The sequence below is a fragment of the Salmo salar genome, chromosome ssa02 (assembly GCF_905237065.1).
Source record: "Salmo salar chromosome ssa02, Ssal_v3.1, whole genome shotgun sequence".
Taxonomy (NCBI): Eukaryota; Metazoa; Chordata; class Actinopteri; order Salmoniformes; family Salmonidae; genus Salmo; species Salmo salar.
This window is the reverse complement of record NC_059443.1, coordinates 4090001-4113208: the sequence shown is the minus strand read 5'-3', so window position 1 is coordinate 4113208 and position 23208 is coordinate 4090001. Positions and strand designations below refer to the sequence as shown.

The 23208-nt window shown below is 45.4% G+C and overlaps 1 protein-coding gene across 1 annotated transcript in view; it reads left to right on the top strand.

Moving 5' to 3' along the window:
* Positions 1-21508, top strand: part of LOC106598774 (transmembrane protein 65) — a 96821-nt gene extending 75313 nt beyond the window's left edge. The window contains exons 7-8 of the mRNA XM_045696612.1: positions 19810-19915; positions 21027-21508. Of these exons, the coding sequence (XP_045552568.1) occupies positions 19810-19915; positions 21027-21176 (256 nt within the window). The 3' untranslated portion in view covers positions 21177-21508. The remainder of the gene's footprint in view (positions 1-19809; positions 19916-21026) is intronic.
* Positions 21509-23208: the final 1700 nt, after the last annotated feature.

Genomic DNA, 23208 nt, shown 5'->3' with positions numbered 1-23208 from the left:
GTTTGACCTGGGGCTCCACAGCCCAGGTCTGTTAGCTTGGTTTGACCTGGGGCTCCACAGCCTCTCCTCTGTTAGCTTGGTTTGACCTGGGGCTCCACAGCCTCTCCTCTGTTAGCTTGGTTTGACCTGGGACTCCACAGCCTCTCCTCTGTTAGCTTGGTTTGACCTGGGGCTCCACAGCCTCTCCTCTGTTAGCTTGGTTTGACCTGGGGCTCCAGCCTCTCCTCTGTTAGCTTGGTTTGACCTGGGGCTCCACAGCCTCTCCTCTGTTAGCTTGGTTTGACCTGGGGCTTCAGCCTCTCCTCTGTTAGCTTGGTTTGACCTGGGGCTCCACAGTCTCTCCTCTGTTAGCTTGGTTTGACCTGGGGCTCCACAGCCTCTCCTCTGTTAGCCTGGTTTGACCTGGGACTCCACAGCCTCTCCTCTGTTAGCTTGGTTTGACCTGGGGCTCCAGCCTCTCCTCTGTTAGCTTGGTTTGACCTGGGACCTCACAGCCTCTCCTCTGTTAGCTTGGTTTGACCTGGGGCTACAGCCTCTCCTCTGTTAGCTTGGTTTGACCTGGGGCTCCAGCCTCTCCTCTGTTAGCTTGGTTTGACCTGGGACCTCACAGCCTCTCCTCTGTTAGCTTGGTTTGACCTGGGGCTCACAGCCTCTCCTCTGTTAGCTTGGTTTGACCTGGGGCTCACAGCCTCTCCTCTGTTAGCTTGGTTTGACCTGGGGCTCCAGCCTCTCCTCTGTTAGCTTGGTTTGACCTGGGGCTCCACAGCCTCTCCTCTGTTAGCTTGGTTTGACCTGGGGCTCCACAGCCTCTCCTCTGTTAGCTTGGTTTGACCTGGTGCTCCAGCCTCTCCTCTGTTAGCTTGGTTTGACCTGGGACCTCACAGCCTCTCCTCTGTTAGCTTGGTTTGACCTGGTGCTCCAGCCTCTCCTCTGTTAGCTTGGTTTGACCTGGGACTCCACAGCCTCTCCTCTGTTAGCTTGGTTTGACCTGGGGCTCCACAGCCTCTCCTCTGTTAGCTTGGTTTGACCTGGGACCTCACAGCCTCTCCTCTGTTAGCTTGGTTTGACCTGGGGCTCCAGCCTCTCCTCTGTTAGCTTGGTTTGACCTGGGGCTCCACAGCCTCTCCTCTGTTAGCTTGGTTTGACCTGGGGCTTCACAGCCTCTCCTCTGTTAGCTTGGTTTGACCTGGGGCTTCACAGCCTCTCCTCTGTTAGCTTGGTTTGACCTGGGACTCCACAGCCTCTCCTCTGTTAGCTTGGTTTGACCTGGGGCTCCACAGCCTCTCCTCTGTTAGCTTGGTTTGACCTGGGGCTCCACAGCCTCTCCTCTGTTAGCTTGGTTTGACCTGGGGCTTCAGCCTCTCCTCTGTTAGCTTGGTTTGACCTGGGGCTTCAGTCTCTCCTCTGTTAGCTTGGTTTGACCTGGGGCTCCACAGCCTCTCCTCTGTTAGCCTGGTTTGACCTGGGGCTTCACAGCCTCTCCTCTGTTAGCTTGGTTTGACCTGGGGCTCCACAGCCTCTCCTCTGTTAGCTTGGTTTGACCTGGGGCTCCACAGCCTCTCCTCTGTTAGCTTGGTTTGACCTGGGGCTACAGCCTCTCCTCTGTTAGCTTGGTTTGACCTGGGGCTCCAGCCTCTCCTCTGTTAGCTTGGTTTGACCTGGGGCTCCACAGCCTCTCCTCTGTTAGCTTGGTTTGACCTGGGGCTTCACAGCCTCTCCTCTGTTAGCTTGGTTTGACCTGGGGCTCCACAGCCTCTCCTCTGTTAGCTTGGTTTGACCTGGGGCTACAGCCTCTCCTCTGTTAGCTTGGTTTGACCTGGTGCTCCAGCCTCTCCTCTGTTAGCTTGGTTTGACCTGGGACTCCACAGCCTCTCCTCTGTTAGCTTGGTTTGACCTGGGGCTTCACAGCCTCTCCTCTGTTAGCTTGGTTTGACCTGGGGCTCCACAGCCTCTCCTCTGTTAGCTTGGTTTGACCTGGGGCTCCACAGCCTCTCCTCTGTTAGCTTGGTTTGACCTGGGGCTCCACAGCCTCTCCTCTGTTAGCTTGGTTTGACCTGGGGCTCCAGCCTCTCCTCTGTTAGCTTGGTTTGACCTGGGACTCACAGTCTCTCCTCTGTTAGCTTGGTTTGACCTGGGACTCCACAGCCTCTCCTCTGTTAGCTTGGTTTAACCTGGGGCTCCACAGCCTCTCCTCTGTTAGCTTGGTTTGAGCACTATGATCACATCTCATCATTCAGTGAAATGTTTAAAGTTACCCTCAGGTACATTTCATCATTTTGGTGGCAGACCTGGGTTTACGGTATGTTTCTACTGTTTTGGATGTTGACACATTTGAAGACGTTGACCAGTAGAATATGAAGAGATCACTGACTTACAGCTTGGCCTCATTGTCCCCAGTGTTTCTCCAGGTAACACCTACTCAGCTCTGCCCTCTACTGGCATGGAGGTTAAAACACGCAGGCCTGGGAAACTCCAGTCCTGATTGGTGTCACACTTTGTCCCAGCTAACACACCTGACTCCAATAATCAACTCATCCTGATCTTCAGTTTACAATGTCATTCCTTTAAATCAGTTGTGTTTGCTGGGAATGGGGGAAAAGTGTTACACCAATCAGGTCCCCGGGGACTGGAGTGGCCCAGGCCTGCAGACTAGAGCATCATTCCCTGTTATAGCAGTACCTGTCCCAACACACTAGAGCATCATTCCCTGTTATAGCAGTACCTGTCCCAACACACTAGAGCATCATTCCCTGTTATAGCAGTACCTGTCCCAACACACTAGAGCATCATTCCCTGTTATAGCAGTACCTGTCCCAACACACTAGAGCATCATTCCCTGTTATAGCAGTACCTGTCCCAACACACTAGAGCATCATTCCCTGTTATAGCAGTACCTGTCCCAACACACTAGAGCATCATTCCCTGTTATAGCAGTACCTGTCCCAACACACTAGAGCATCATTCCCTGTTATAGCAGTACCTGTCCCAACACACTAGAGCATCATTCCCTGTTATAGCAGTACCTGTCCCAACACACTAGAGCATCATTCCCTGTTATAGCAGTACCTGTCCCAACACACTAGAGCATCATTCCCTGTTATAGCAGTACCTGTCCCAACACACTAGAGCATCATTCCCTGTTATAGCAGTACCTGTCCCAACACACTAGAGCATCATTCCCTGTTGTAGCAGTACCTGTCCCAACACACTAGAGCATCATTCCCTGTTATAGCAGTACCTGTCCCAACACACTAGAGCATCATTCCCTGTTATAGCAGTGCCTGTCCCAACACACTAGAGCATCATTCCCTGTTATAGCAGTACCTGTCCCCCCCCCAAAAAAAAAAAAATGTTTTTAAAAATGTATGAAATGTATGCATTCACTACTGTAAGTCGCTCTGGATAAGAGCGTCTGCTAAATGACTTAAAAATGTAAAATGTTGTTTTACAGTGTGTCCATAATGGTCTATGTAATCAAGTAATCTTCCACCTAACAAATTGTCCTTTTTGTCAGATTCTCCCTATGTGTCCATCATGTACATACCGTAGATGTCAAACTATGTAATTATCACCCAGCTGACATCTGATGCATTATGCCATTCTGTCAGATTATACAGGATGTATTGTCTGACCTGAGAAACGGTGGTCTTTACAAGTCCCTGTCTTCCTCCACTCCAATCAGTTTATACAGTAACGAGCAGCATATTTCTCCCACTGTGTGTGTAACTGTCTAACGATCAACACATCTCATTAAGCCTGTGTACTGGTTCTACTCACTGTATCCACAACCATTATGACATCATCATCATCTGTTGTCAGGGAAGCTGTTTGCTCAGCAGAGCACAGTGATGCTTGTTAGTTCATCCCGGGTGATATTATCCCGGGTGATATCTGCAGTGACCTGTTGGCTTATTGGTTTTTATTGGTTCTGCTGGAGTGAAGACATTCCCCTGACTGAATTGAAACAGATCGTTTGGTCCCTCTCCCCTGACTGAATTTAAACAGATCGTTTGGTCCCTCTCCCCTGACTGAATTTAAACAGATCGTTTGGTCCCTCTCCCCTGACTGAATTGAAACAGATCGTTTGGTCCCTCTCCCCTGACTGAATTTAAACAGATCGTTTGGTCCCTCTCCCCTGACTGAATTTAAACAGATCGTTTGGTCCCTCTCCCTGACTGAATTTAAACAGATCGTTTGGTCCCTCTCCCCTTACTGAATTTAAACAGATCGTTTGGTCCCTCTCCCCTGACTAAATTTAAACAGATCGTTTGGTCCCTCTCCCCTGACTGAATTGAAACAGATCATTTGGTCCCTCTCCCTGACTGAATTTAAACAGATCGTTTGGTCCCTCTCCCTGACTGAATTTAAACAGATCGTTTGGTCCCTCTCCCCTGACTGAATTTAAACAGATCGTTTGGTCCCTCTCCCCTGACTGAATTTAAACAGATCGTTTGGTCCCTCTCCCCTGACTGAATTTAAACAGATCGTTTGGTCCCTCTCCCCTGACTGAATTTAAACAGATCGTTTGGTCCCTCTCCCCTGACTGAATTTAAACAGATCGTTTGGTCCCTCTCCCTGACTGAATTTAAACAGATCGTTTGGTCCCTCTCCCCTGACTGAATTTAAACAGATCGTTTGGTCCCTCTCCCTGACTGAATTTAAACAGATCGTTTGGTCCCTCTCCCCTGACTGAATTTAAACAGATCGTTTGGTCCCTCTCCCTGACTGAATTTAAACAGATCGTTTGGTCCCTCTCCCCTGACTGAATTTAAACAGATCGTTTGGTCCCTCTCCCCTGACTGAATTTAAACAGATCGTTTGGTCCCTCTCCCCTGACTGAATTTAAACAGATCGTTTGGTCCCTCTCCCCTGACTGAATTTAAACAGATCGTTTGGTCCCTCTCCCCTGACTGAATTTAAACAGATCGTTTGGTCCCTCTCCCATGACTGTGCATTATTGAGTTGGGGCTGAACATAGTTCTAATAATTTGTACACTGCAAATTAACCACAACTCAAAAAGAGATTGTATTTGAAAATAACAATAATTTATTTCCTTGATTACACTGAGACAAGATGACATTTCTATTCTTTATTTGCGAGAATACTTAGAAACAGATTTCCTCAATTAAACTCATTTTATCTTAATTCCTATAGATTTTACAGTCTTTTTTTTTACCCAAAACTAACTGAATTGGCCAATGTAGGAGTACATTCCCATGGCTTCGTCCCAAGTGGCACAGACAGCCAGCTGAGTCTGGAATGTTGTCTCTATTGGCCATTCTGGGTCAGACAAGACTCACTTCCTGTTGCCCACTTTATAGGTGTCAAGTTGTGTATGGTTCACACTGCAGCTCGTTGCCCAAACTTGAAAAAGGCCTCTTTAAGGACAGAAGGACGCAAGGGACAACTCAATTTTCTTCTGACTTCTTTTATTTATTTAGTCAGTTAGTTAGTTTTTTAGTTAGCTAGTTAATTAGGTTGATAATCTTTAAAGGCAAAACACACAAAGAAATATACATTACTTCAAGTAAGGTCATTTCAAATTAAATATATAATTAAATAAATAAATATATAATCTCAATATTATCTAAATTATACTATATACTAAATTAGACAATTGGTCTCAATTCTCAACACAAATAAACACCTAACTGATGTCCATGTGCCAACCGGTTGAGTCTCCAGAATCCTAAATGAGCTGAATGTGTATGAATGAGAGTCTCCTCTTCCGTGAAGGACTTCCAGTGAAATGCTTTTTCACCAAACATTTCACCACCTGCTATCACAAAGGTGCACCAGTACATATGTTCCCCAGGGAAACACAAGCTAATGATGGGTTCCACAATGCATACACTCTTTCACCCCCTGCTGGTGTTTTATCTTTGAAATCAGTTGAAAATGTGAATCCCTTGAATATGAATACCTGTCTTTTGACGCAACAATAGGGAATAGTGTCCTTTCAGGATTCTGCTCATGTTCCTGGGCCATCTGTACCACTGCTCTCTCTGGCACTCTGTTAGCATCATAATGGAGATAGCTGCTCTGTCTGGCACTCTGTTAGCATCATAATGGAGATGGCTGATCTGTCTGGCACTCTGTTAGCATCATAATGGAGATAGCTGCTCTGTCTGGCACTCTGTTAGCATCATAATGGAGATAGCTGCTCTGTCTGGCACTCTGTTAGCATCATAATGGAGATGGCTGATCTGTCTGGCACTCTGTTAGCATCATAATGGAGATAGCTGCTCTGTCTGGCACTCTGTTAGCATCATAATGGAGATAGCTGCTCTGTCTGGCACTCTGTTAGCATCATAATGGAGATAGCTGCTCTGTCTGGCACTCTGTTAGCATCATAAGGGAGATAGCTGCTCTGTCTGGCACTCTGTTAGCATCATAATGGAGATGGCTGATCTGTCTGGCACTCTGTTAGCATCATAATGGAGATAGCTGCTCTGTCTGGCACTCTGTTAGCATCGTAATGGAGATAGCTGCTCTGTCTGGCACTCTGTTAGCATCATAACGGAGATAGCATCCATCCAACACAGCAACTACATAACACAGCAACCACATAACACAGTCGCAGTACATAACACAGCAACTACATAACACAGCAACTACATAACACAGCAACTACATAACACAGAAACTACATAACACAGTCATAGTACATAACACAGCAACTACATAACACAGTCATTGTGCATAACACAGCAACTACATAACACAGTCATAGTACATAACACAGTCGTAGTACATAACACAGTCGTAGTACATAACACAGTCATAGTACATAACACAGTCATAGGACTCTGCTGTCCTAGCTTCAGGGGTAAGATGGACAGGGACTCTGCTGCCCTAGCTTCAGGGGTAAGATAGACAGGGACTCTGCTGTCCTAGCTTCAGGGGGAAGATAGACAGGGACTCTGCTGTCCTAGCTTCAGGGGGAAGATGGACAGGGACTCTGCTGTCCTAGCTTCAGGGGGAAGATGGACAGGGACTCTGCTGTCCTAGCTTCAGGGGGAAGATAGACAGGGACTCTGCTGTCCTAGCTTCAGGGGGAAGATAGACAGGGACTCTGCTGTCCTAGCTTCAGGGGTAAGATGGACAGGGACACTGCTGTCCTAGCTTCAGGGGGAAGATGGACAGGGACTCTGCTGTCCTAGCTTCAGGGGGAAGATGGACAGGGACTCTGCTGTCCTAGCTTCAGGGGGAAGATGGACAGGGACTCTGCTGTCCTAGCTTCAGGGGTAAGATGGACAGGGACTCTGCTGTCCTAGCTTCAGGGGGAAGATGGACAGGGACTCTGCTGTCCTAGCTTCAGGGGGAAGATGGACAGGGACTCTGCTGTCCTAGCTTCAGGGGGAAGATGGACAGGGTCTCTGCTGTTATAGCTTCAGGGGGAAGATGGACAGGGACTCTGCTGTCCTAGCTTCAGGGGGAAGATGGACAGGGACTCTGCTGTCCTAGCTTCAGGGGGAAGATGGACAGGGACTCTGCTGTCCTAGCTTCAGGGGGAAGATGGACAGGGTCTCTGCTGTCCTAGCTTCAGGGGGAAGATGGACAGGGACTCTGCTGTCCTAGCTTCAGGGGGAAGATGGACAGGGACTCTGCTGTCCTAGCTTCAGGGGGAAGATGGACAGGGACTCTGCTGTTATAGCTTCAGGGGGAAGATGGACAGGGACTCTGCTGTCCTAGCTTCAGGAGGAAGATGGGCAGGGACTCTGCTGTCCTAGCTTCAGGGGGAAGATGGACAGGGACTCTGCTGTTATAGCTTCAGGGGGAAGATGGACAGGGACTCTGCTGTCCTAGCTTCAGGGGGAAGATGGACAGGGACTCTGCTGTCCTAGCTTCAGGGGGAAGATGGACAGGGACTCTGCTGCCCTAGCTTCAGGGGGAAGATGGACAGGGACTCTGCTGTTATAGCTTCAGGGGGAAGATGGACAGGGACTCTGCTGTCCTAGCTTCAGGGGGAAGATGGACAGGGACTCTGCTGTCCTAGCTTCAGGGGGAAGATGGACAGGGACTCTGCTGTCCTAGCTTCAGGGGGAAGATGGACAGGGACTCTGCTGCCCTAGCTTCAGGGGGAAGATGGACAGGGACTCTGCTGTTATAGCTTCAGGGGGAAGATGGACAGGGACTCTGCTGTCCTAGCTTCAGGGGGAAGATGGACAGGGACTCTGTTGTCCTAGCTTCAGGGGGAAGCTCATTCCACCGTCGGAGTGCCAGGACCGAGAAGGGCTGGTGTTGAATAACAGCATGTATTTTGATTAATACATTTTTTTCCCATCTTTTTATGATTATATGCACAGATGTCTGTGCCAGAAGATTTTCTGCTGTGCATATTTACTGGTTGAATTTAATATTTCCATAATTCGTATTATGGTAATTTCGTATTACCATATATCACTCCAGCAATGAATGGGATCTTTCCTCTAGTGATCCCTTACAGCTCAGGACCTGTATTCATACATCTCAGAGTGCTGATCTGGGATCAGTGTTTTAGCTCATAAAAAGGGGCGGAGCTGAACCTGGACCACAACTCTTATTCTGAGATATTTTTTTTATCAAATCAAGTTTATTCGTCACACGCCCAGGTTTCTACAGTAGGTGTAGAGGAGACAGTGTAATGCTGACCTGTCACTGTTCCTCAACAGTACAGAATAATGTAGGTGTAGAGGAGACAGTGTAATGCTGACCTGCCACTGTTCCTCAACAGTACAGAATAATGTAGGTGTAGAGGAGACAGTGTAATGCTGACCTGCCACTGTTCCTCAACAGTACAGAATAATGTAGGTGTAGAGGAGACAGTGTAATGCTGACCTGTCACTGTTCCTCAACAGTACAGAATAATGTAGGTGTAGAGGAGACAGTGTAATGCTGACCTGTCACTGTTCCTCAACAGTACAGAATAATGTAGGTGTAGAGGAGACAGTGTAATGCTGACCTGTCACTGTTCCTCAACAGTACAGAATAATGTAGGTGTAGAGGAGACAGTGTAATGCTGACCTGCCACTGTTCCTCAACAGTACAGAATAATGTAGGTGTAGAGGAGACAGTGTAATGCTGACCTGCCACTGTTCCTCAACAGTACAGAATAATGTAGGTGTAGAGGAGACAGTGTAATGCTGACCTGTCACTGTTCCTCAACAGTACAGAATAATGTAGGTGTAGAGGAGACAGTGTAATGCTGACCTGTCACTGTTCCTCAACAGTACAGAATAATGTAGGTGTAGAGGAGACAGTGTAATGCTGACCTGTCACTGTTCCTCAACAGTACAGAATAATGTAGGTGTAGAGGAGACAGTGTAATGCTGACCTGCCACTGTTCCTCAACAGTACAGAATAATGTAGGTGTAGAGGAGACAGTGTAATGCTGACCTGCCACTGTTCCTCAACAGTACAGAATAATGTAGGTGTAGAGGAGACAGTGTAATGCTGACCTGCCACTGTTCCTCAACAGTACAGAATAATGTAGGTGTAGAGGAGACAGTGTAATGCTGACCTGCCACTGTTCCTCAACAGTACAGAATAATGTAGGTGTAGAGGAGACAGTGTAATGCTGACCTGTCACTGTTCCTCAACAGTACAGAATAATGTAGGTGTAGAGGAGACAGTGTAATGCTGACCTGCCACTGTTCCTCAACAGTACAGAATAATGTAGGTGTAGAGGAGACAGTGTAATGCTGACCTGCCACTGTTCCTCAACAGTACAGAATAATGTAGGTGTAGAGGAGACAGTGTAATGCTGACCTGTCACTGTTCCTCAACAGTACAGAATAATGTAGGTGTAGAGGAGACAGTGTAATGCTGACCTGTCACTGTTCCTCAACAGTACAGAATAATGTAGGTGTAGAGGAGACAGTGTAATGCTGACCTGCCACTGTTCCTCAACAGTACAGAATAATGTAGGTGTAGAGGAGACAGTGTAATGCTGACCTGTCACTGTTCCTCAACAGTACAGAATAATGTAGGTGTAGAGGAGACAGTGTAATGCTGACCTGCCACTGTTCCTCAACAGTACAGAATAATGTAGGTGTAGAGGAGACAGTGTAATGCTGACCTGTCACTGTTCCTCAACAGTACAGAATAATGTAGGTGTAGAGGAGACAGTGTAATGCTGACCTGCCACTGTTCCTCAACAGTACAGAATAATGTAGGTGTAGAGGAGACAGTGTAATGCTGACCTGTCACTGTTCCTCAACAGTACAGAATAATGTAGGTGTAGAGGAGACAGTGTAATGCTGACCTGTCACTGTTCCTCAACAGTACAGAATAATGTAGGTGTAGAGGAGACAGTGTAATGCTGACCTGCCACTGTTCCTCAACAGTACAGAATAATGTAGGTGTAGAGGAGACAGTGTAATGCTGACCTGTCACTGTTCCTCAACAGTACAGAATAATGTAGGTGTAGAGGAGACAGTGTAATGCTGACCTGCCACTGTTCCTCAACAGTACAGAATAATGTAGGTGTAGAGGAGACAGTGTAATGCTGACCTGTCACTGTTCCTCAACAGTACAGAATAATGTAGGTGTAGAGGAGACAGTGTAATGCTGACCTGCCACTGTTCCTCAACAGTACAGAATAATGTAGGTGTAGAGGAGACAGTGTAATGCTGACCTGCCACTGTTCCTCAACAGTACAGAATAATGTAGGTGTAGAGGAGACAGTGTAATGCTGACCTGCCACTGTTCCTCAACAGTACAGAATAATGTAGGTGTAGAGGAGACAGTGTAATGCTGACCTGCCACTGTTCCTCAACAGTACAGAATAATGTAGGTGTAGAGGAGACAGTGTAATGCTGACCTGTCACTGTTCCTCAACAGTACAGAATAATGTAGGTGTAGAGGAGACAGTGTAATGCTGACCTGTCACTGTTCCTCAACAGTACAGAATAATGTAGGTGTAGAGGAGACAGTGTAATGCTGACCTGTCACTGTTCCTCAACAGTACAGAATAATGTAGGTGTAGAGGAGACAGTGTAATGCTGACCTGCCACTGTTCCTCAACAGTACAGAATAATGTAGGTGTAGAGGAGACAGTGTAATGCTGACCTGCCACTGTTCCTCAACAGTACAGAATAATGTAGGTGTAGAGGAGACAGTGTAATCCTGACCTGCCACTGTTCCTCAACAGTACAGAATAATGTAGGTGTGGAGGAGACAGTGTAATGCTGACCTGCCACTGTTCCTCAACAGTACAGAATAATGTAGGTGTGGAGGAGACAGTGTAATGCTGACCTGTCACTGTTCCTCAACAGTACAGAATAATGTAGGTGTAGAGGAGACAGTGTAATGCTGACCTGTCACTGTTCCTCAACAGTACAGAATAATGTAGGTGTAGAGGAGACAGTGTAATGCTGACCTGCCACTGTTCCTCAACAGTACAGAATAATGTAGGTGTAGAGGAGACAGTGTAATGCTGACCTGTCACTGTTCCTCAACAGTACAGAATAATGTAGGTGTAGAGGAGACAGTGTAATGCTGACCTGCCACTGTTCCTCAACAGTACAGAATAATGTAGGTGTAGAGGAGACAGTGTAATGCTGACCTGTCACTGTTCCTCAACAGTACAGAATAATGTAGGTGTAGAGGAGACAGTGTAATGCTGACCTGCCACTGTTCCTCAACAGTACAGAATAATGTAGGCGTAGAGGAGACAGTGTAATGCTGACCTGTCACTGTTCCTCAACAGTACAGAATAATGTAGGCGTAGAGGAGACAGTGTAATGCTGACCTGCCACTGTTCCTCAACAGTACAGAATAATGTAGGCGTAGAGGAGACAGTGTAATGCTGACCTGCCACTGTTCCTCAACAGTACAGAATAATGTAGGTGTAGAGGAGACAGTGTAATGCTGACCTGCCACTGTTCCTCAACAGTACAGAATAATGTAGGTGTAGAGGAGACAGTGTAATGCTGACCTGCCACTGTTCCTCAACAGTACAGAATAATGTAGGTGTAGAGGAGACAGTGTAATGCTGACCTGCCACTGTTCCTCAACAGTACAGAATAATGTAGGTGTAGAGGAGACAGTGTAATGCTGACCTGCCACTGTTCCTCAACAGTACAGAATAATGTAGGTGTAGAGGAGACAGTGTAATGCTGACCTGTCACTGTTCCTCAACAGTACAGAATAATGTAGGTGTAGAGGAGACAGTGTAATGCTGACCTGTCACTGTTCCTCAACAGTACAGAATAATGTAGGTGTAGAGGAGACAGTGTAATGCTGACCTGCCACTGTTCCTCAACAGTACAGAATAATGTAGGTGTAGAGGAGACAGTGTAATGCTGACCTGCCAATGTTCCTCAACAGTACAGAATAATGTAGGTGTAGAGGAGACAGTGTAATGCTGACCTGCCACTGTTCCTCAACAGTACAGAATAATGTAGGTGTAGAGGAGACAGTGTAATCCTGACCTGCCACTGTTCCTCAACAGTACAGAATAATGTAGGTGTAGAGGAGACAGTGTAATGCTGACCTGCCACTGTTCCTCAACAGTACAGAATAATGTAGGTGTAGAGGAGACAGTGTAATGCTGACCTGCCACTGTTCCTCAACAGTACAGAATAATGTAGGTGTAGAGGAGACAGTGTAATGCTGACCTGTCACTGTTCCTCAACAGTACAGAATAATGTAGGTGTTGAGGAGACAGTGTAATGCTGACCTGTCACTGTTCCTCAACAGTACAGAATAATGTAGGTGTAGAGGAGACAGTGTAATGCTGACCTGCCACTGTTCCTCAACAGTACAGAATAATGTAGGTGTAGAGGAGTAGCAGTACCTGTCCCAACACACTAGAGCATCATTCCCTGTTATAGCAGTACCTGTCCCCCCCCAAAAAAAAATAAAAAAAAAATAAAATGTTTTAAAAAATGTATGAAATGTATGCATTCACTACTGTAAGTCGCTCTGGATAAGAGCGTCTGCTAAATGACTTAAAAATGTAAAATGTTGTTTTACAGTGTGTCCATAATGGTCTATGTAATCAAGTAATCTTCCACCTAACAAATTGTCCTTTTTGTCAGATTCTCCCTATGTGTCCATCATGTACATACCGTAGATGTCAAACTATGTAATTATCACCCAGCTGACATCTGATGCATTATGCCATTCTGTCAGATTATACAGGATGTATTGTCTGACCTGAGAAACGGTGGTCTTTACAAGTCCCTGTCTTCCTCCACTCCAATCAGTTTATACAGTAACGAGCAGCATATTTCTCCCACTGTGTGTGTAACTGTCTAACGATCAACACATCTCATTAAGCCTGTGTACTGGTTCTACTCACTGTATCCACAACCATTATGACATCATCATCATCTGTTGTCAGGGAAGCTGTTTGCTCAGCAGAGCACAGTGATGCTTGTTAGTTCATCCCGGGTTATATTATCCCGGGTGATATCTGCAGTGACCTGTTGGCTTATTGGTTTTTATTGGTTCTGCTGGAGTGAAGACATTCCCCTGACTGAATTTAAACAGATCGTTTGGTCACTCTCCCCAGACTGAATTTAAACAGATCGTTAGGTCCCTCTCCCCTGACTGAATTTAAACAGATCGTTTGGTCCCTCTCCCCTGACTGAATTTAAACAGATCATTTGGTCCCTCTCCCCTGACTGAATTTAAACAGATCGTTTGGTCCCTCTCCCCTGACTGAATTTAAACAGATCGTTTGGTCCCTCTCCCCTGACTGAATTTAAACAGATCGTTTGGTCCCTCTCCCCTGACTGAATTTAAACAGATCGTTTGGTCCCTCTCCCCTGACTGAATTGAAACAGATCGTTTGGTCCCTCTCCCCTGACTGAATTTAAACAGATCGTTTGGTCCCTCTCCCCTGACTGAATTGAAACAGATCGTTTGGTCCCTCTCCCCTGACTGAATTTAAAAAGATAATTTGGTCCCTCTCCCCTGACTGAATTTAAACAGATCGTTTGGTCCCTCTCCCCTGACTGAATTTAAACAGATCGTTTGGTCCCTCTCCCCTGACTGAATTTAAACAGATCGTTTGGTCCCTCTCCCTGACTGAATTTAAACAGATCGTTTGGTCCCTCTCCCCTGACTGAATTTAAACAGATCATTTGGTCCCTCTCCCCTGACTGAATTTAAACAGATCGTTTGGTCCCTCTCCCCTGACTGAATTTAAACAGATCGTTTGGTCCCTCTCCCCTGACTGAATTTAAACAGATCGTTTGGTCCCTCTCCCTGACTGAATTTAAACAGATCGTTTGGTCCCTCTCCCCTGACTGAATTTAAACAGATCGTTTGGTCCCTCTCCCCTGACTGAATTTAAACAGATCGTTTGGTCCCTCTCCCCTGACTGAATTTAAACAGATCGTTTGGTCCCTCTCCCCTGACTGAATTTAAACAGATCGTTTGGTCCCTCTCCCTTGACTGAATTTAAACAGATCGTTTGGTCCCTCTCCGCTGACTGAATTTAAACAGATCGTTTGGTCCCTCTCCCCTGACTGAATTTAAACAGATCGTTTGGTCCCTCTCCCATGACTGTGCATTATTGAGTTGGGGCTGAACATAGTTCTAATAATTTGTACACTGCAAATTAACCACAACTCAAAAAGAGATTGTATTTGAAAATAACAATAATTTATTACCTTGATTACTCTGAGACAAGATGACATTTCTATTTTTTATTTGCGAGAATACTTAGAAACAGATTTCCTCAATTAAACTCATTTTATCTTAATTCCTATAGATTTTACAGTCTTTTTTTTTACCCAAAACTAACTGAATTGGCCAATGTAGGAGTACATTCCCATGGCTTCGTCCCAAGTGGCACAGACAGCCAGCTGAGTCTGGAATGTTGTCTCTATTGGCCATTCTGGGTCAGACAAGACTCACTTCCTGTTGCCCACTTTATAGGTGTCAAGTTGTGTATGGTTCACACTGCAGCTCGTTGCCCAAACTTGAAAAAGGCCTCTTTAAGGACTGAAGGACGCAAGGGACAACTCAATTTTCTTCTGACTTCTTTTATTTATTTAGTCAGTTAGTTCGTTTTTTAGTTAGCTAGTTAATTAGGTTGATAATCTTTAAAGGCAAAACACACAAAGAAATATACATTACTTCAAGTAAGGTCATTTCAAATTAAATATATAATTAAATAAATAAATATATAATCTCAATATTATCTAAATTATACTATATACTAAATTAGACAATTGGTCTCAATTCTCAACACAAATAAACACCTAACTGATGTCCATGTGCCAACCGGTTGAGTCTCCAGAATCCTAAATGAGCTGAATGTGTATGAATGAGAGTCTCCTCTTCCGTGAAGGACTTCCAGTGAAATGCTTTTTCACCAAACATTTCACCACCTGCTATCACAAAGGTGCACCAGTACATATGTTCCCCAGGGAAACACAAGCTAATGATGGGTTCCACAATGCATACACTCTTTCACCCCCTGCTGGTGTTTTATCTTTGAAATCAGTTGAAAATGTGAATCCCTTGAATATGAATACCTGTCTTTTGACGCAACAATAGGGAATAGTGTCCTTTCAGGATTCTGCTCATGTTCCTGGGCCATCTGTACCACTGCTCTCTCTGGCACTCTGTTAGCATCATAATGGAGATAGCTGCTCTGTCTGGCACTCTGTTAGCATCATAATGGAGATGGCTGATCTGTCTGGCACTCTGTTAGCATCATAATGGAGATAGCTGCTCTGTCTGGCACTCTGTTAGCATCATAATGGAGATGGCTGATCTGTCTGGCACTCTGTTAGCATCATAATGGAGATAGCTGCTCTGTCTGGCACTCTGTTAGCATCATAATGGAGATAGCTGCTCTGTCTGGCACTCTGTTAGCATCGTAATGGAGATAGCTGCTCTGTCTGGCACTCTGTTAGCATCATAAGGGAGATAGCTGCTCTGTCTGGCACTCTGTTAGCATCATAATGGAGATGGCTGATCTGTCTGGCACTCTGTTAGCATCATAATGGAGATGGCTGCTCTGTCTGGCACTCTGTTAGCATCGTAATGGAGATAGCTGCTCTGTCTGGCACTCTGTTAGCATCATAAGGGAGATAGCTGCTCTGTCTGGCACTCTGTTAGCATCATAACGGAGATAGCATCCATCCAACACAGCAACTACATAACACAGCAACCACATAACACAGTCGCAGTACATAACACAGCAACTACATAACACAGCAACTACATAACACAGCAACTACATAACACAGAAACTACATAGCACAGTCATAGTACATAACACAGCAACTACATAACACAGTCATTGTGCATAACACAGCAACTACATAACACAGTCATAGTACATAACACAGTCGTAGTACATAACACAGTCATAGTACATAACACAGTCATAGTACATAACACAGTCATAGGACTCTGCTGTCCTAGCTTCAGGGGGAAGATGGACAGGGACTCTGCTGTCCTAGCTTCAGGGGGAAGATGGACAGGGACTCTGCTGCCCTAGCTTTAGGGGGAAGATGGACAGGGACTCTGCTGGCCTAGCTTCAGGGGGAAGATGGACAGGGACTCTGCTGCCCTAGCTTCAGGGGGAAGATGGACAGGGACTCTGTTGTCCTAGCTTCAGGGGGAAGATAGACAGGGACTCTGCTGTCCTAGCTTCAGGGGGAAGATGGACAGGGACACTGCTGTCCTAGCTTCAGGGGGAAGATGGACAGGGACTCTGCTGTCCTAGCTTCAGGGGGAAGATGGACAGGGACTCTGCTGTCCTAGCTTCAGGGGGAAGATGGACAGGGACTCTGCTGTTATAGCTTCAGGGGGAAGATGGACAGGGACTCTGCTGGCCTAGCTTCAGGGGGAAGATGGACAGGGACTCTGCTGCCCTAGCTTCAGGGGGAAGATGGACAGGGACTCTGCTGTCCTAGCTTCAGGGGGAAGATGGACAGGGACTCTGCTGCCCTAGCTTCAGGGGGAAGATGGACAGGGACTCTGCTGGCCTAGCTTCAGGGGGAAGATGGACAGGGACTCTGCTGCCCTAGCTTCAGGGGGAAGATGGACAGGGACTCTGCTGTCCTAGCTTCAGGGGGAAGATGGACAGGGACTCTGCTGTCCTAGCTTCAGGGGGAAGATGGACAGGGACTCTGCTGTCCTAGCTTCAGGGGGAAGATGGACAGGGACTCTGCTGTTATAGCTTCAGGGGGAAGATGGACAGGGACTCTGCTGTCCTAGCTTCAGGGGGAAGATGGACAGGGACTCTGTTGTCCTAGCTTCAGGGGGAAGATGGACAGGGACTCTGCTGTTATAGCTTCAGGGGGAAGATGGACAGGGACTCTGCTGTCCTAGCTTCAGGGGGAAGATGGACAGGGACTCTGCTGTTATAGCTTCAGGGGGAAGATGGACAGGGACTCTGCTGGCCTAGCTTCAGGGGGAAGATGGACAGGGACTCTGCTGTCATAGCTTCAGGGGGAAGATGGACAGGGACTCTGCTGTCATAGCTTCAGGGGGAAGATGGACAGGGACTCTGCTGCCCTAGCTTCAGGGGGAAGCTCATTCCACCGTCGGAGTGCCAGGACCGAGAAGGGCTGGTGTTGAATAACAGCATGTATTTTGATTAATACATTTTTCCCCCATCTTTTTATGATTATATGCACAGATGTCTGTGCCAGAAGATTTTCTGCTGTGCATATTTACTGGTTGAATTTAATATTTCCATAATTCGTATTATGGTAATTTCGTATTACCATATATCACTCCAGCAATGAATGGGATCTTTCCTCTAGTGATCCCTTACAGCTCAGGACCTGTATTCATACATCTCAGAGTGCTGATCTGGGATCAGTGTTTTAGCTCATAAAGAGGGGATCTTTCCTCTAGGATCCAGCTGAACCTGTATCCGTATAACATCTCAGACTGCTGATCTGGGATCAGTGTTTTAGCTCATAAAGGGGATCTTTTCTAGTCTTGATCCCTTACAGCTCAGGACCTGTATTCATACATCTCAAAGTGCTACGGGATCAGTGTATTAGCTGATCGGTTCCTCTAGTGATCCCTTACAGCTCAGGACCTGTATACATACACGACTGCTGATCTGGGATCAGTGTTTTAGCTCATAAAGAGGGAATCTTTCCTCTAGTGACCCTTACATCCTCAGGACCTGTATTCTCATACATTAACTGCTGATCTGGGATCAGTGTTTTAGCTCATAAAGAGGGGATCTTTCCTCTAGTGATCCCTTAAAGCTCAGGACCTGTATTCATACATCTCAGACTGCTGATCTGGGATCAGTGTTTTAGCTCATAAAAAGGGGCGGAGCTGAACCTGGACCAGAACTCTTATTCTGAGATATTTTTTTATCAAATCAAGTTTATCCGTCACCGCTGATTTCTACAGGTAGGTGTAGAGGAGACAGTGTAATGCTGACCTGCCACTGTTCCTCAACAGTACAGAATAATGTAGGTGTAGAGGAGACAGTGTAATGCTGACCTGCCACTGTTCCTCAACAGTACAGAATAATGTAGGTGTAGAGGAGACAGTGTAATGCTGACCTGTCACTGTTCCTCAACAGTACAGAATAATGTAGGTGTAGAGGAGACAGTGTAATGCTGACCTGCCACTGTTCCTCAACAGTACAGAATAATGTAGGTGTAGAGGAGACAGTGTAATGCTGACCTGTCACTGTTCCTCAACAGTACAGAATAATGTAGGTGTAGAGGAGACAGTGTAATGCTGACCTGCCACTGTTCCTCAACAGTACAGAATAATGTAGGTGTAGAGGAGACAGTGTAATGCTGACCTGTCACTGTTCACTCAACAGTACAGAATAATGTGGGTGTTGAGGAGACAAGTGTAATGCTGACTCTGTTTCCTCAACAGTACAGAATAATGTTGTAGGTGTAGAGGGGAGACAGTGCTAATGCTTTGACTTCTGTCACTGTTCTCAACAGAACACTATTGTAGGTGTAGAGGAGACAGTGTAAAAATGTGACTGCCACTGTTCCTCCAACAGTACAGAATAATGTAGGTGTAGAGGAGACAGTGTAATGTGGACTTCTGTCATTGTTCCTCAACAGTACAGAATAATGTAGGTGTAGAGGAGACAGTGTAATGCTGACCTGCCACTGTTCCTCAACAGTACAGAATAATGTAGGTGTAGAGGAGACAGTGTAATGCTGACCTGCCACTGTTCCTCAACAGTACAGAATAATGTAGGTGTAGAGGAGACAGTGTAATGCTGACCTGCCACTGTTCCTCAACAGTACAGAATAATGTAGGTGTAGAGGAGACAGTGTAATGCTGACCTGCCACTGTTCCTCAACAGTACAGAATAATGTAGGTGTAGAGGAGACAGTGTAATGCTGACCTGCCACTGTTCCTCAACAGTACAGAATAATGTAGGTGTAGAGGAGACAGTGTAATGCTGACCTGCCACTGTTCCTCAACAGTACAGAATATTGTAGGTGTAGAGGAGACAGTGTAATGCTGACTGAATGTGATGTGTGGGAGCCGAGCAGCATTAGTTGTGGTTTTGGGGGATTTCATCACTGGTTATTTGCACATATCAGATTTGGGAGAAGACGGTGCTTAAAGTGCTTGGCCTCGTGCTTGCTGCGTGTCCCCATGTGGATGGGAAGTGGGGGGAAGTGGGGGGGTTTGGCTGAGAGGTACCTTTTACAAGGGTAAAGACTTAGTTTTTTCCAGAACTCTCAATTTCTAACATGTACAGTATGAACACAGAAGTTAATCATGCAGCTGATCAAATTACTTCTGGTTTTACTTCTGGGTTAACAGAGATAATACATTGATGAATGTAACCAAACCTTTTTTTTGTGCATTAAGGTTGTAACCATGGTATTTTCCTGTGTTAGCCTTGCAGGTTACGTGGAAGCCCTGGCCTGTCGTTGTGGGTTGGTGGGCCCAGACCTGAACCCCAAACAGGCTGACATGTGGCAGACAAGAGTTAGCACCCACAGTGTGAGTCTCTGTCTGATCTCTGAGAGGAGTACACACTGTCTGTCTGTCTGTCTGTCTGTCTGTCTGTCTGTCTGTCTGTCTGTCTGTCTGTCTGTCTGTCTGTCTGTCTGTCTGTCTGTCTGTCTGTCTGTCTGTCTGTCTGTCTGTCTGTCTGTCTGTCTGTCTCTCTGTCTCTCTGTCTCTCTGTGTCTCTCTCTCTGTGTCTCTGTGTCTCTCTGTCTCTCTCTGTGTCTCTCTGTGTCTCTCTGTCTCTCTCTCTCTGTCAGTCCTCTCTGTGTTGCTTACTTAGTGGATCTGATTGAATAGAGCCCTAAATCAGTCAGAAGTGTCCTACAGACTATGCTTTTGGTTGTGCAGCCATTTCACTGAAGACAGTATTTTATTTGTTAATCCAGCAGTCAGGCTAATAAAAAATACAAATAAACGTTCCTTCACAGTCTCTACAGTTTTTATTGGCCAAGAGTTGCGTGCAGGTTACGTACTTGTAGCACTGCATATTAAGGGCTTAGTGTTAGTATTAGTATTAGTGTTAGTATTACTATTAGTATTAGTGGTAGTATTACTATTAGTATTAGTGGTAGTATTACTATTAGTATTAGTGGTAGTATTAGTATTACTATTAGTGTTAGTATTACTATTAGTATTACTATAAGTGTTAGTATTAGTGTTAGTATTAGTGTTAGTATTAGTATTAGTGGTAGTATTACTATTAGTGTTAGTATTACTATTAGTATTATTGGTAGTATTAGTATTACTATTAGTGTTAGTATTAGTATTATTATTAGTATTAGTGTTAGTATTACTATTAGTGTTAGTGTTAGTATTAGTAGTAATATTACTATTAGTATTACTATTAGTATTAATATTACTATTAGTATTAGTATTAGTAGTAATATTACTATTAGTATTAGTATTAATATTACTATTAGTATTAGTGGTAGTATTAGTATTAGTATTAGTATTACTATTAGTATTAGTGGTAGTATTACTATTAGTATTAGTATTACTATTACTATTAGTATTACTATTAGTATTAGTATTAATATTACTATTAGTATTAGTATGAGGCATCAGAGTAGTAATGGGACGTTGTTTCTTGTTTTGTCTTCAGGGTAAAGCCATCGGAGTTGCCATCGGCTGCATCTTAGGGATGTTCCCGCTACTCTTCTTCAAAGATGAGAAGAAGAAGAAAGAGGCGGAAAGGGAGGGTAAAGATGGATCACTAACCTCCATCTCCACTGACAGCAGCAGCAGCAATTGAGACAACTTGACAGAAAGACTTACCTTCTCCGGAAGAGAGAGGACTTGGACTACCGCTATTTCACAACCTAACTACTGCATAATGAATAACCTCAATCTGTTTCTCCAGACAGACAGACCTTCCTAGGTAAACTAGATTACTAACACGACAGTGTAGGAAGCATGACTATTGATGTCAATTGTTGATGTCAATGTCTTAAATAGTTCCTCCTGCAACATTCAAAAGCAGTATGACGAAAAACAAGAACAACAATGATAAATACAAATGGACCACTCTTCCAACCATGTTTTCTGCTGCTTCTTTGGTTTTGGGGTTTTTGAGTTGGTGCAACTTTTATTTTTTGAGTTTGGTGTAACTTAGTTCTAATCAGTTAGCGGTGGCCAGGATGGATTCCTGGTGGACTACACTCAATTCAGTTCAATTGAACTTCAATATCCCTCAAGGGGGATATTCCTGCAACATCTGGAGTAAGTAATCAACATGCTGTGGGCTATTGTCTCTTTAGATTAGATGACAGTGTGAGGAGAGGACAAGGCCAGCTGCTATAGCTAGATAACACATTTACAGAAACTATTCAGTCTTCAGTTAGTATACTGGGGTTGGACCTTTCCTACTGGATTTCATTCCACCTTACTTTCCACTAGCGCTGCACTACACAGCTGAAATATAACACGGTTCTTATAGCAGCTTCTTCTAATGCTGACTTCAAGTCACCCAGAAATCATTCTGTGCTACATGTATTTGTATTTGAAAGTATCCATCCCTTTGTTTTGGAGGATTTGGTCTTTGAGTTTGAGTTGAGGAATTTGAGTAACTCTAAGGAGCCTGTGTAACTTGGGAGAGTTTTATATTAGTTGTCACTTTTAGATGTTTGGGACAGTGTACCCCCAGAGACCCAGGCTTCACTCAGTCAACGAGACCAGATTTGGAAGGAGTCCCATGAGACTAGGGTTGTATGGATACCAGGGTCAGATTTGGAAGGATGGTCCCATGAGACTAGGGTTGTATGGATACCAGGGGTCGATGGAAGGATGGTCAATAGGTTGTATGGATACCAGGGGTCAGATTTGGAAGGATGGTCCCATGAGACTAGGGGTTGTATGGATACCAGGGGTCAGATTTGGAAGGATGGTCCCATGAGACTAGGGTTGTATGGATACCAGGGGTCAGATTTGGAAGGATGGTCCCATGAGACTAGCGTAGTATGGATACCAGGGGTCAGATTTGGAAGGATGGTCCCATGAGACTAGCGTAGTATGGATACCAGGAGTAAGGGGTGTCACTCATTCCATGGCCCAGTGTCAGCTGTTTTTTTTAAGAACAATGAAGACCTAGACAACCAGGTGAGAGGAGTTCTTAACCAATTAAAACCTAGACAACCAGGTGAGGGGAGTTCCTAACTAACCAATTAAGACCTAGACAACCAGGTGAGAGGAGTTCATAACTAACCAATGAAGACCTAGACAACCAGGTGAGAGGAGTTCATAACTAACCAATGAAGACCTAGCCAACCAGGTGAAGAGGGGAGTTCCTAACTAACCAATGAAGACCCAGACAACCAGGTGAGGGGAGTTCCTAACTAACCAATGAAGACCTAGACAACCAGGTGAGGGGAGTTCCTAACTAACCAATGAAGACCTAGACAACCAGGTGAGAGGAGTTCATAACTAACCAATGAAGACCTAGCCAACCAGGTGAAGAGGGGAGTTCCTAACTAACCAATGAAGACCCAGACAACCAGGTGAGGGGAGTTCCTAACTAACCAATGAAGACCTAGACAACCAGGTGAGGGGAGTTCCTAACTAACCAATGAAGACCCAGACAACCAGGTGAGGAGGGGAGTTCCTAACTAACCAATGAAGACCTAGACAACCAGGTGAGAGGAGTTCATAACTAACCAATGAAGACCCAGACAACCAGGTGAGGAGGGGAGTTCCTAACTAATCAGTGACCTTACTTGATCAATCAAGTACAAACGAGGAGCAAAAACCCGCAGACACTCGGCCCATAGACATAGAATGAGTCTGACCAC